The 14,045-nt window shown below is 41.1% G+C and overlaps 1 protein-coding gene across 1 annotated transcript; it reads right to left on the bottom strand.

Moving 5' to 3' along the window:
• Nucleotides 1-1,565: 1,565 nt before the first annotated feature.
• Nucleotides 1,566-10,815, bottom strand: ist1 (IST1 factor associated with ESCRT-III). The gene is made up of 10 exons (XM_088333716.1): nt 10,661-10,815; nt 8,059-8,160; nt 7,801-7,981; nt 7,634-7,721; nt 7,470-7,553; nt 7,290-7,400; nt 7,040-7,213; nt 4,604-4,705; nt 4,139-4,178; nt 1,566-2,845 (listed from the first exon to the last, which is right to left on the bottom strand). The coding sequence occupies exons 2-10, from the start codon at nt 8,144-8,146 to the stop codon at nt 2,685-2,687; spliced, it is 1,029 nt and encodes a 342-aa protein (XP_088189842.1). The 5' UTR covers nt 8,147-8,160; nt 10,661-10,815; the 3' UTR covers nt 1,566-2,684.
• Nucleotides 10,816-14,045: the final 3,230 nt, after the last annotated feature.

The following is a 14,045-nucleotide window of genomic DNA, read 5'->3' as shown; positions in this document are numbered from 1 at the left end:
TCTTCTCTTCTCTTATTTTTCTTATTTGTTTTTTTTTTTCATTCCGGGAAGGATAGTTTCTCTTCAAAATGAGGGTCTCATAACGCAATTTTCAAACCTCGACTCAACTTCTCCATCAACTGCAACGCAAATTTTGACTATCTGTCGCCATCTAGTGGGAGTCCCAAGCAACTCCCTGGTTTGCCTGGTGAAACAAGATAGATACTTTATTCATCCCCGCAGGGAAATTCACAAATCGCCACTGAGGATATAAAAACACATTTGGGAAATTCTGAAAGATTGTAAGCTCACTTTTTACAAGGGACTTTCATAGCTATTCAATGTGAGCAAAATTGGTGACACGACACAAATCAAGCCGATAGTCAAATTCTTGCCAAACGCGTCCCAGCGTTGCATTGTCATTGGTTGCAACAGTTTCTGTTATTAATTTGCGCCTTCCGCTTATCCACGTCTGTTGGAATAGGGGTCATATGGACTAATCCTTTCAGAAAACTCCGCCAAAGAAATCGCATGGTGTGGGATCTGGAGTTTTAGATGGCCAGGACATGAGATCGTGATCATTCTGCTCTGACTGTCCAATCCATCTGTCTGGCAGTGTTGTGTTCTGAAACCGTGAAGCTCCAGTCCTGAATAATTTTCGAGATATTTAATGTCAAAAAGGCCAAAGACTTTTGGAGCATTTTCCTTGTAATTGATCATTGGCTGATCTGTGAACACTTCCTCATGTGTACCAAGTGTATGCTTTTTTTCACAATTTATGTGTGTACTAGCTGTTTAGGTAGAGTATGGCTTGGTTAAAGCTGCTTAATTACAACCAAATTAGCACTCATTTAAAACATCTATCCATTATCTGCACCGCTTATACTCAGTAGAGTCACGGAGGTTCTGGAGCCCATCCCAGCTATCTTCGGGCAATGGGCAGGGGACACCTTGAACTGGTTGCCAGCCAGTCGCAGGGCACACAGGTACAAACAATTCGCTCACTCATTCACACCTAGGGATAATTTGGACCGGCCAGTTAACCTGACATGCATGTTTTAGGGAATGTGGGAGGAAACCGGAGTGCCCAGAGGAAACCCATGCAGGCACGGGGAGAGCATGCAAACTCCACACAAAGAGGCTGTGGTAGGTGAACCTCGGCACCGTGGGGCTGCATGCCAACCCTACATCCATCCATCCATTATCTGCACTGCTTATCCTCAGTAGGGTCGCGGGGGACGTGGAGCCCATCCCAGCTGTCTTTGGGCAGCCTGAACTGGTTGCCAGTCAGTCGCAGGGCACACAGAGACAGACAACTCACTCGCTCATTCACACCGAAGGACAATTTGGACCGGCCAATTCACCTGACATACATGTTTTTGGAATTTGGGGGGAAACCAAAGTGCCCGGGGAAAACCCACACAAGCACGGGAAGAACATGCAAACTCCACACAGGAGATTCCATCTCATGACCTCAAAACTGCCGCACACACGCTAACCACTGCGCCGCCCCTATTATGCACTACATTTCATGTTAAACTCATTACTACATGATGGGTCAATTTTTTGTTGATCACACAAAAGTCTTCACTTCATAACTTTGGTTTTATTATACTGATGGAAAAACACATTGTTCAACACATGGAATACAAAAGTGGAGCTCTATAAAGTGTCACGAGGGGGATCAGCTTCCTCCTTACAGTTACATGACTTCCAAAATCTGCTAAATCATTTAAAGCCAAAAGAAATGAGAGTGTCTAAGATGGATGACACACAGTATGCATAACAACACATAAATCCTACCAATATTGCCTTTGACCAAATATTTCATGGAAAGTAAACCTCTATACAATACAAAAAATGCATCCAATCTTGATGGACTGTAAATGCAAGATGTACTGTCCTTGTACAACCTGGCAAGGCCTCTGGTGAGATGGACAATAAGGCAAATACAGCAACACATACAGTGTAAGACACATAAGGAGGAACTGTCTTGAATATCAGTGTGGGAAATGTGCATGTAAATCGAGTCTTTTGAGCTCATGCCTTTTTGAACACTATATATTTCAGTGAAGGTACTTTATTTGAAGTTATATTAACAGGCTTGAGATTAACACCCCCCCCTCCCTCAATTACATTGGGTGTTTGTAAAAGAAGCATTCATCCAATGAGTATATGATAAGTGCTGTGATGACAAAGCAAGTAACAGAGAAGCCTCTTTTTCGGAAATCTTTTTCGACCCAATTCCGTGAACTGAAACAAACAAAGATTGAGAGACGCTGGGCCGGGCAGTCGGACTTGTTTGACAAGATGCGACCGAACGAGTCGGTGGCAAAGATTACGGCGTTACAGTGCACGGTAACAATGATGGCATGGGCAGGTGACATTTAGCGGGACGGAAACACACAAATATTTTGAAGAATACTCCATCAGTAGACGAGAGGATTTAGATTATTTAGGTCAAACAGCATGATATGAGAAATGGCTGTGTAAGTTTAAGAACATACTGATAAAATTTAAAACCAGCAGAAATATATCCTTGACTGGCAAAAAAAAATTGATAATGATGATTTCATAGTCCCAACACACTGATGTCCATATTAAATCTATACGAGGTAAGAATGAAGCGCAAGGTTAGTTTTGTCTATATACGTATGCGAGTCCTGAGCCCCAAGCGTGTTGTTACTTTTCGGAAAAAAACAGCTTTAAGTCTTCCTCTTGAGATCTTCGAAGCGTCGTGTTAGGTCGTCAAAGTCGATGTCATCGGTAGCGGTTGTGTTCGCGCCCACCGAAGTTGCTGGGAGTGTGTCAGGGACGGAGGGAAGTTCCGGAAGGGCATTGTTGTCGTAGATTCCAGACGCCGGGCCTGCGGCACCATATGCGGGCATTGTCAGGCCGTTATTTGAGCAAAGAGATAATGTGTTAAAACTTCCACCCATCCATCCATTATCTGCACCGCTTTACCTCAGTAGGGTCGCGGGGGTGCTGGAGCCCATCCCAGCTATCTTTGGGTAGTGGGCAGGGGACACCCTGAACTGGTAGCCTGCCAGTCGTATGGCACACAGGGACAGACAGTTCGCTCATTCAAACCTCGGGACAATTTGGACCGGCCAATTACCGGAAATGCATGTTTTTGAAATATGGGAGGAAACCGGAGTGCCCGGAGGAAACTCACACAAGCACGGGGAGAACATGCAAACTCCACACAGGAGGTTCGATCTCATGACCTCAGAACTGTGCCGCACACTAACCACTGTGCCGCCGTGCTGCCCGTGTTAAAACTTGACACATAAAAATCCGATATGGGAAGCACTGACACTGGAATACACTTGCACCCTGTCCACAACTAACCTTATCCAGCCTGTTATTTATTTTTAACCATTATTTTTAACCATTAGTGGCCTGTCAGGCTTTTTAATCCGGCCCGGCAAACAATGGTTAACGATATAATGATAATCTATCAGTGGTGAGCCGCGAGGGCCTGCAAGGCCTTCTCTGATGGCTTAAAATATCTGAATCACGTGATGTTTATTATATTTTGTACATTCATACTTATTTAATAATTTCAAATTTTGCTGTTCCAGATGTATACTTTCGCATTTAACCATTACATTTCAGCCAGTTCGTTGTTGCAAGGCTCAGAAATCTATCCGTAAGCCTTCACAAAAAAATCCAGTCTTCACGAAAGCCGGTGGTTTACCCAATCAGTTGGTGTCTGACAGCCTGCTAGCAGTAGCGAAACGCCATTAGTTTCACATACTATGATTGGCAGGGGGGTGGTAATCCACCAAAGCAATTTTGCCAACAGCTGTTTAACTTAAAGAGACCTAGCTGCACAAGAAATTATCTTGATTTAATAGGGAGGCATCAAGACAACTCAGAAACCAGCAAGCCTTTCACAAGCGGAAAAGGGTTTTGTCAACCACTTTCAGCCAAGATGTAAGATCTTAAGCCCAAGCTCTAGCCAAACCCGATCTGAAATTTGTGCCAGGTCGGTGCTTTCTATTCACGCTAATCTTTTCTCCCACATTTCTCATTATTATTATTACCCACCCATCATTTTTCTTCTTTGTCTTTTTTATTACGGTCTTGTTTAACTTGGATTTTGTTACAAAAGACAACCTTTACACATCTGTGCAGCACCATTGTGAGAGCTTACCTGTGGCCTGAGAAGGAGAAGAGTGTTTTAGGTCATCAATCTAAAACAGAAAAAGGGGGCTTGAGACAATAATTTCAAATGATCAATTTATGTATACATACATTATGCTGTGTTAGTGCTTAAAGAATAGAAAAACATAGTAAAATGGTTGTGGGGCTCAATGAGGAAACCGCCACCGCCTTTCGAGTCCCCATTGCAGCACAATACTCCGTCCAATCTAATCCTAGGTCAGTTAGTGGGACCACTGAGTTGTTAGTGCTTGTTATACGCATCAGCTATTTGTGCTACCTACATTTGCACATACAAAGCAAAAGAAATTAAATGTAGGTAAAGATATAAAAGTGCAGAAGTAATAGCGGAAGCTGAGTGAACAACTCTTCCCTGAGTGGTGCCCTGCCCTGTCGGTCTCTCCGTCTGTGGGAATGGGGAGGGAGACTCATGGATGGGGCGAGTCGGGTCACTTACGGACTCGTATGTAGGGGGAGAAGTGGGCAGCTGAGGAGGCTGCCCTCCTCCCATGGTCGGCGGAAAGCTGTTGTAGGATCCAATGGCTGGATTGAATGGTTCCTGGTAAAAAATACAACAGCCGTTTACTAAAGATGAAAATAACATTTTACAGGGTTCGTACAAGGACTTAAGGCAAATTTTCTATTTTCTACAGTACCATTGAAAGGAGAAATCCTATGTGAATCAATGCATAGCCCTGTTGTTTGAGGTCATCGAATGCTGCCTATTGTGGTGTGCATTGCGTGGACGACATTTGCTACACGATTTTGTAAAATAACCCGATCGCGGTTTTTCAGACCCATATAACAATTTGAATGCGATTTTTGCTTTATAAGCTGCATTTTCTGTGCTAATTTTGTTTTCTGTGAGTACTTAATAATAATGACATGCTCTAACCTTAAGAAAACAGCGCCCTCTTCTGGGGAGCTTTGTTATGGTTGTTATCTGCTGACCATTATTTAATGTTTGATTCCTCGTGTGAGGCATAGCTTGCAAACTTTAGTTCGCTTTTATCGGCTAGTGCCGTTAAAACGCCTCCGATTGTCCGGCACCGTTAAAACCCGAAATGTGACAATACTGGTAGTCCAAAAACTCCATCCTCAGATAACAAATGGGGAAAAAAAACATGGATCTTTAAATCCTTGGGGATAAAAATGCAGTGTTTTGCGATTACACAATCTCATTTCGTCACAAAGTATCTATTAGATTTCGGTTAATGGTGCAGTCCTAGTCTGTGCAGTTGCATTCAACACTCATTTTTGTGTCATATACGATTGGATGCGGTGTGTGTTTAGTAATTTGGTGCCGAGTGTGTATATGTATATATGTTTATCAGGAGAGAGGTCTTAAAATATTCACACATGTGTTTTTCAGATGCACAACTTATTCATGTATTTTACAAATGCACAAATATACAGGGTTGGAAAAATAAAATTACTAAATTTTGTGCAGGCTTGGGGCGTAATGGAATACATGGAACGGCAAAAATGATGTTGGCAAGCTGTTTGGATTTATTTTCATTTTGTTTCTGTCGCATTTTATGTTAGTTTTGCCGGAGATCAAAGCCAGGAGAGAAAGCTTACAGCGTGTTGTGAGTCATAATTTTATTCATATTTAGTTTCTTTTGTCTTTTATTAGTATATTTGGTATTGGAGTAATCCAAAAGTAATTGAAAGTAATCAAGTTAAAGTGCGAATATATATATATTTTTTTTTTTCAAGTCCTCAAATATGTACGCAATCTTTAGGTCCACAAATCAATCAATCAATCAATCAATCTATCTATCTATCTATCTATATATATATATATATATATACATACATACATACACATAAGGGATTTCTAATCTTACGTGTGCATTTATCAAGACATGATGTTTTCGTCTTAGTAAATTGTGAATATACTTGTTGATCTGAACAATACATGTGTAAATGTGTTTTTACCCGAATCATTACTAACCATCACTAATACAAATTTCAGCATTTTGTTTTTGTTTTGGTGTAGCATGTAGCAAAGGGTTAGAAAAATAAGATAGTAATCTCCGTATTTTCCCTTTCATACGCCTGGAGAGACCCGATTCACCCGTGATATGGAGAGTTGGTTTTATATTTTGCATATTTTACAGCATGCGGTGTGCAGATTTATTCCACGTTTTAGCCATTGTTTGTATTTTCTGTTTTCTAGCAAGAGTCCATAAAACAACAGTAGCTCGGCGTCTTGGTCTTTTTACTTGTCCTTTTGATGCGTTATTTAGGGTGAGATGACGCCTCATTGGACAATGCCATAAAAACTAATGCCAGCTGCCGTTAATCATGAGAAAAACAGAAATACAATGGCAAAGCTAAGCCACCAAAGAGCGTTGTCAGTGTCGTTTTCTAGCAGACTTGTTGATAAACACGGCAAAAATTTCAAGCACTGCACACAAAATTTAAACACTTTTCATTCCTTACAAATTTTCAAGGATTTCAAGCACCTGTGCGAACCCTTTAAACATTTAAATTCAACAATATTTCAAAAAGAAATTTGATTTGGTTTTCACCAAAATACATATCAGCATGATCATATGTCTAGTTATTGCTTTTTACTTATTCTCCTACTAGCCACTTTCGTTAGCTGCTAAAGCAAGATCCTGCTCACCACTCTGACTGATGATGACAGGTTACTCACTCACTCACTCACTCGCAAATAATAAATTTGTAGTCATTGAAAATGTGTGTTGTGCGAGGTACTGTACTGAATTGTTAGGTCACATTGAGTATGCGCTAAATTTCACAAACTGTACCTTGAATGGAATTAAAATCTATAAAAAACAGTCTAATGTGTGAAATAGTGTAATAAATAAAGCAAATTACTTGAATTTTACTTAAAAAAAATATATATATATATCAAGCTTACTCCTTTGGGAGTTGGATAGTTGAATGGTGTTGGCATGGGCATTGGCATGGGCATAGGCATGGGCATGACTGGAGCTGTGAATCCGCCACCACCCCCTCCTCCACCTCCCCTTCCTCCTCCTGACTTTTTGTCATGATTCATGTCAATCAGGTCTTCATCACATCCCACCTCAGGCTGTCAGACAGAAAAAATATTGTCAGTAACTTAACAACATGATGAGATCCAGATTACAGGCACGGTCCCTTCTTACCCGAACCATGGCGTCAGGTTCATAAGGAACGTTGTAGTTCTTGGCTATCTCAATCAGATAGCGTTCCACTAAAATCTTGGGGGGAGCTTCCACACTCAATTTGTGCATCAGCTGCAGACACAGGAAACATGTTATTAGACTTGTATTAGAGACAGTCACAAGAAGGAAAACATCTCCAACCCTTTCATTGACTGTTCCAATCTGGTTTGTCCTGCATAGCTTGCCATACTCCTTGCTGTATTTTACGCAGAGCTGTTCAGACACCTGTTGAGATGAATAATTCAAGACTAAAGAACAACAGACATTTCTGCTGAATGTGTTATTTGCTTTAAATGAGTACTTACCATTTTTAATTCAAGCACCTCTGACTGGAGCCGAGGAGCTGCCCAGATAAGCGTGGACACCGCCTCTTGTAATCCTGGATCCAACTCCCTAAAACGATGAACACGCAATCATTATTATAAAAAAGGTGTTTCTGATTTTGATTTATTCTTCCGAATCCCCTCCTTACTTCATACTCTGGATCAGACCGAATCGTGTCAGGAGCAAGTCACAGTAAAGCTCCAAGATCTCCATGGCTTCAACCATGTAGTCCTCTCGGATGATGTGCTCCACCCGTATTCGCGCCCGTTCATCTTTCCCCGAAGACAAGTATTCCGAGATCTCCTTCCGAGCTTTTTGAGCAAGCTCGGCTGTGTTTTTGAAATTGTTAAGAGGACGGATCGAATTAAAATCAGGAGTTGTGCGATTATATTACATCAGGACTCACTTTTCTTTTTCTCAAGGAGTTTCAGCCTGTTGATGACAAGCCGCAAGTTGACTCTTAACCTCTCAGATTTGAAGCCACCAGGCATCATATCGGCCGGGTCGTCTGTGTTGTGAAAAGGGGACAAGACGGCGTTTCTCATGACTCATACTCGGAAGTGCGGAAATACTTGTTTGTTTTCCACCACTATGAAAACATGCGTCATACTTCTAATCGCAGATTTCAAATGTATGGTTCACAAACCAACTCAATTTTAACGGTAAATGTAAGGGCGTTTTCCGATTTATGGGACGAACGGTTGGCCTTGTGATTTTCATACATGGCATTTTCTTTTCCTTTCCATCCTAACTGCTTTATGTAATGTGTCAGAAATTACTGGAATACAGGGTTCCTAAAGCTTAAAGCAAGTTTAATTCAAGACCTTTTAAGACTTATTTAATGCCTTTAAAATCAAATTTAAGACCAAATTGACAAAAAAACACAAATATTTCTTGCGCACAATACATTGTGCCTTGTACACGATACTTGGCAACGCTTTTAGCCATGAGAAATTTGTTGTGGTCGCCACATGTTATCATCTAAGTCAAGTCATGTTTATTTTTATAGCCCTTAATCACAAAGAGTATCAAAGGGCTGCACAGATTATTGCAAACCACATACTATTATTACACCATCCCCCGATCTAAAACTTCCATGAGGGCAAGGAAAAACTCAAAAACCTCAACATGAGGAAAATGAAGAAACCTTGAGAAGAGACTGTACATGAGGTAATCCCCCTTCTAGAATGACCAGGCTGCAATGGATGTTGCAATAACAAGTAATACACATATATTGTCATCATAAAATATAAGATATTCATATGCTTTAGAATATATGTGTTTTAAGCCTAGCTTTAAACATTTCCACTGAGTTTGCAGATCGTAAGTAAATCAGTAAATTATTAGAAAAGACAATAAATATCTATGATTCTTTCAGTTCAACGAATATAAATGTTATTAATGTGTTCAAAGTTTTAAGACTTTTAAAATTGGATTTAAGACTTTTTAACGCCAATTAAGGCCTTACTTTTAGAATAATGAATTCAATGACTTTTAAAGGATCCGCACGAACCCTAGAATGCTATGTAAAAACACGCATAGCTTACTTAAAAATATATAAAAGTATATGTAAATAAAAGTATATGTATATGTAAATACACCTAGGCCTTCAGCTCCAGTCCGTATTAATTGGGTGTAGTTTGCAGACAAACCAGCTTTATTTCATCTGTGAGGACTGGGACAGGGGAAAAGTGATTTTGACCGACACCGCCCAGTTAGTTGACAATACAGTCTACACGAGAGGGGGATTCGAAGGATGCTGCGCTGTGCGATCTGACAACACGCAAAGCCTGTCTTTTGTAATAAAACCCAAGTTAAAACAAGACTGTGTAAACTGAGACAAAGAAGAACAATGACTGGTGGATACGGGAAAAAAGGCAGTGAGGGAGAAGCTCGGCCCTGATTGACGTTTTAGGCCCGACCGGCCTAAAAATTGGATCGAGTCAGGCTTGGTCTCGGGCAAAAGAGCTTGCCTATAGGCAAAACCTTTTCCTGCCTGCGAAAGGTTTGCTTGTTTGCTTAAGAGCTGTCTGACCTTTTGCCATTAAATCAACACACCAGTATAAATCCTTGAACAGCTTTGTCATTTCAAGTTTAACGGCTGCGATCGCTGAGGTAGATTACCGCCCCTAGCCAATCATAGTTGGTGAAACCGGTGAAAATACCAAATAGCTGCTAGGAGGTGCTCAGAGGCCAACTCGGAATCTGATTGGGTAAACAGACAGCTTTCTTGAAGACTGATTTTATAGTACGTGGTCTTCGGGAATTTGGGTGAAGGCCAATGGGTAGATTTCTGTGACAGGGAACAACCAATGGGAGATAAGTGATTGGTTGAATGCTTAAATATGAAAGCACACACCTGGAAGCAGCATAAGAAGGGAGAAGCAATCAAATGAAGCTGACTGACAATTTCTAAGTATTGATGGACAAAAAGTATTTAACATCAAATGATTCCCGTGTTTTTCAGCCAGCAGAGAAGGCCTTGTAGGCCCTGACAGTCCACCACTTCGTAAATATTGTATGCCAGATGACCAACTCTCGAAGTGAAATTTAACATGGCTCACTCAACACCCTCTGTTTCTGCAAGTCACTCAATCATGTGAGCGTGACTAAGCCATGGTAGGAAAACACAAAAACAACAACAAATCCAAAATAATGTCAAAATACACTCCATGAAAGGAAAAAGACACAGAACTACCTCAACTGTTAGCATTACCCAGCACGGTATCCAAACAGCAGGGTAATTTTACGAAGTGAAACACCATTGCTCATATAGAAATAGTAATTTCAATTTATCTAATCCAAACATATAAAATTAACTCGGAGTAAATAATGTTTTGACTCTTCCTGTCCGTCATCTGGCTAGCTAAGCTATATAGCCTTCGCGAGTGCTAAAGCAGACCAAAGACGTCTGAGACGGTGTGATAGTTAAAACTTCGCTCATAAGTCCAAGAGCGGTCGACGTTTTAGTCAGTCTTAGAAAAATCAGTGAAAGGGGAAAAACGTACCTTAAGGTAGAAATCGAATTCAGAGCTCGGTGCTCGTTTCTGTGTTCGGTCACCAAGATCACTTCCGCGATTACCAGTTGTGACGTCATGGGTATTTCTTTGGCTTTTTGGGGGAGGGCACTTTTGAACAAGCTCAGGTTCCGTCACTTCACTCAACAAAGTTGCCTATTTTCTATGCAAAATGACTCATCTACTGGTTCTATTAATAGTGACATACAGGTTTGGAATACATAACCTGCCAACACTCCCGCTATATCACGTGTTTTTCCTCGATTGCTTTTATTATAATTCCTCTCGTCTCGTACTACTCTCCGGTCTCCTGAAGTCCAAAAACAAGAGCCTGCATCTTTTACAATATGCTGCAGTGAGGCTTTTAACTAAGACATGAAAGTTTGATCACATTAGTCCAATTTTAGCACTCCTGCATTGACTTTCTGTTGAAGATGTGATTTTAAGGCTCTGCTGGTCTTATACAAAATTTTACATGGACATGCACCCTGTTAGAAATTAATTATTAAAAATGTACCGTTTACCAAATTGTTCGAATTAGTTATCTGACTCCATTAACCAAACACAACCTGCATTCTCCTAACAATGCACGCTCGTTCCTTGATGGGAAAAGATGGACAAGAATAGCTGGCATTTTCACACGGGGGCAGATTTAACTTCTTAAACAATTTAACTAAATGAACTGAATCAAATTATCTGAATTAGTGTCGCTTGAGTCTCCGTCAGGCCTCCTCTCTCGATATTCTCTCGACCCACGTCTCTCCGCCAGCTGGTGTGCCGGCTCCTCCCATGGGCGTGGCAAGAAAACCCCCACGTGGGGTCCAACCCCTCGCCTCGATGTCTGAAATGGTCAAAACCTCCCTGAGCGTTACCACGTCATCAGGGCCTTGTTCACCAAACATCAGGGTCCCTCTGCGTCGTCGGATGTGCTGATTATATTATCAGCCTCACGTCCCATCTAGGGGTCTCTTCCTCCATTTGTCGCAGGACTATGAACATTCTTTGTAACCACTCAGTCCGTGCAACTTTACCACCACAGCTCCTCCTCACCAACTCAGAGCCAGTTCCACTCAAGGATGTGTGCTGAGCCCTCTGCCATTCGCCATCTAAACTTATGAATGATCACTGACTCGCCTCATTAGGGCGGCATTAGCTCAGGAGGTAGAGCGCTGGTGTTGGGATCAAGAGATCGCAAGTTCGATTCCCGTCTCCTCCGTGTTATATGTTGAAGTGTCCTCAGGCAAGACACTGAATCCCTAATGCCCCCAAAAAGCAGGTAGACGCCTTGCATGGCTGGATGGCCACTATTGGTGTGTGCGTGAATAGGTAAGTGTGAATGTGGGAGAGACATTTTAAAGTTGGCTGATACATCAGGCATTCGACCTTTTTTTTACAACTGCCAGTTGGAGAGGGAGAGGAGGAACTTACAACCATCTCCACGGCCGCGCTCCTAACTCTGGGGGGCCCTTCCCCACCAAACTGCATTTATTTAGGAAGAACAAAGAAAGAAAGAAAGAAACGCCCATTTGGGCAGTACCAATATTTGAAACAGAAACGTGATACCATCTGGTTTCAAAATACACACTTTTGTGGAACTAGTTTAAACCCACTTTACAGTGAAGCACATTGTAAAACGCTTTGGGGGGGTCTTCATTGACTTGAAAAGTGCTATATAAATGCAGACCATTCACAAACACAATTGTCAAGTAAGCTGGCGACATCATCTTGGTCGACTTAGTCTCTGATGGGGATGAGTAGGGCTGTCCCGAATATAACATATTCATCATTTCCACCCTCCTTTTTGACCACCCTTGACTAAAATGTCGAAATGACACGCACACGCAAGAATACATCCACACTTTTGTGTGGTCATTATAGCAGTGCAACTTTTTGTTCCAACACAACACATCCCTTCAGTATTTGACATATTTTGAGTTTATACCGAAGAAACTGTTTCAAGAAGGTGCCAGTGAAAGGAGCTTACACAACTTATCTCAATGAGCATTTGGAGTCCAGTCCTTCGGCACAATTCGCCGAGCTAGTCGGCTAAGGAAGAATGATAAACAATCCAGGGGTTGCAACTTGTCAATTAGATATACGTGGAGTTTATTTACTGGTAAAAACAAGACGGTGTAAAATGGCGCTAACCGATTGCATTACACAAGACATTGCGCCTGAAATGCTGCAGTTCAATGTGGTTGACAACTCAGCGTTCAGAGGATGTACAAGTTTGAAAATTTGTACGAGCCGCCGTAACAAATTTAAGTTAACAAGTTCATATTCAAGTTGATGTCATGTTAAGAGCTTAACATGTAATGTCTTTTTAAGTCAAATTTATTTGAATAGCCCTTAATCACAAAGAGTCTCAAAGAGCTGCACAGATCAAAGACTATTGCAAACTCCAGACTATGATGAAACCCTCCCCTCATCTAAAACCTACACAAGGGCAAGTAACACATATTATCAACATATAAATATAGGTTATTCATATGCTAAAGAATACAAATATGTTTTAAGCTTATATTTAAACATTTCCACTGAGGTTGCAGATCGAATCTCAGGGGGAAAAGCATTCCACAGCACTGGGGCCCGAATGGAGAACGCTCTCGAACCTGCAGATCTCTTCTTGGCTCTTGGGATCACTAGTTTTGAAGAAAACTTATTTAGTTTACCAGTCTTTGTTTACTTTCTCTGCATTCACTTTATAAGTGTTAAAATCTTAAAACTTGAAGTGAAGCAGTGACATTTAACTGATCTGCTGCTGTATTCACTTTAGATAGATAGATAGATAGATACTTTATTCATCCCCGTAGGGAAATTCACAATTTTAAGTGTGTGTTGAAAGTATTTTTTTCTCATCTGTGCGCCTCATTTTTGCCCTTTGTTGAATGTTGCACTTAATTACTGAAAAGTGGAGTCAAAGACCTTGCGACCGGTTACCTCACCTGTGTTGTTCCTAAATAATATTTTATCGCAACAGACTGAAATTCGGCACTTGTTTTAATAAAAGGAACAGAATGTTAATGATTCCCTGACCATTACATTGCTCTTCTTTATTAAATCAATGCATTGGTTAGCACATTAGCACAAGATCTCTGGTTAAACAGGGTGGAAACATTTGTCGGCCTGGAGAGGGATGGTTGCCTCCAGGCTGTACTTGCCCACGACACACCAGATAATGGATGGATGGATGTATTATTTGTGTGACAATTAATCGTCACAAGAAATTTCTATAATCGTGACAGCCCTAGGTAGGAGGCGGTATAAATAGGGATAAGGTAGAGATACTGAAATCAAGGTGTTCAAAAATAAACCTAGTGAACACACCACAAAATCCAAGGAGGTCATACTCAACAAAGACACTCTTACTCAAACT

The sequence above is a fragment of the Urocampus carinirostris genome, chromosome 4, assembly GCF_059441175.1.
Source record: "Urocampus carinirostris isolate Australia breed hairy pipefish chromosome 4, RoL_Ucar_1.0, whole genome shotgun sequence".
NCBI lineage: Eukaryota > Metazoa > Chordata > Actinopteri > Syngnathiformes > Syngnathidae > Urocampus > Urocampus carinirostris.
Note: the sequence above shows the minus strand (reverse complement) of the source record. Positions and strands in the feature narration are given on the sequence as shown.

Bases quoted from the DNA above. Each gene is read 5' to 3' on its own strand.
- ist1 (XM_088333716.1), bottom strand. From the start codon at position 8,146: ATGATGCCTGGTGGCTTCAAATCTGAGAGGTTAAGAGTCAACTTGCGG. The intron at 7,722-7,800 runs GTAAGGAGGGGA...TCATCGTTTTAG, and splicing joins GGTCTGATCCAGAGTATGAA to GGAGTTGGATCCAGGATTAC. The intron at 7,554-7,633 runs GTAAGTACTCAT...TCATCTCAACAG, and splicing joins AGGTGCTTGAATTAAAAATG to GTGTCTGAACAGCTCTGCGT.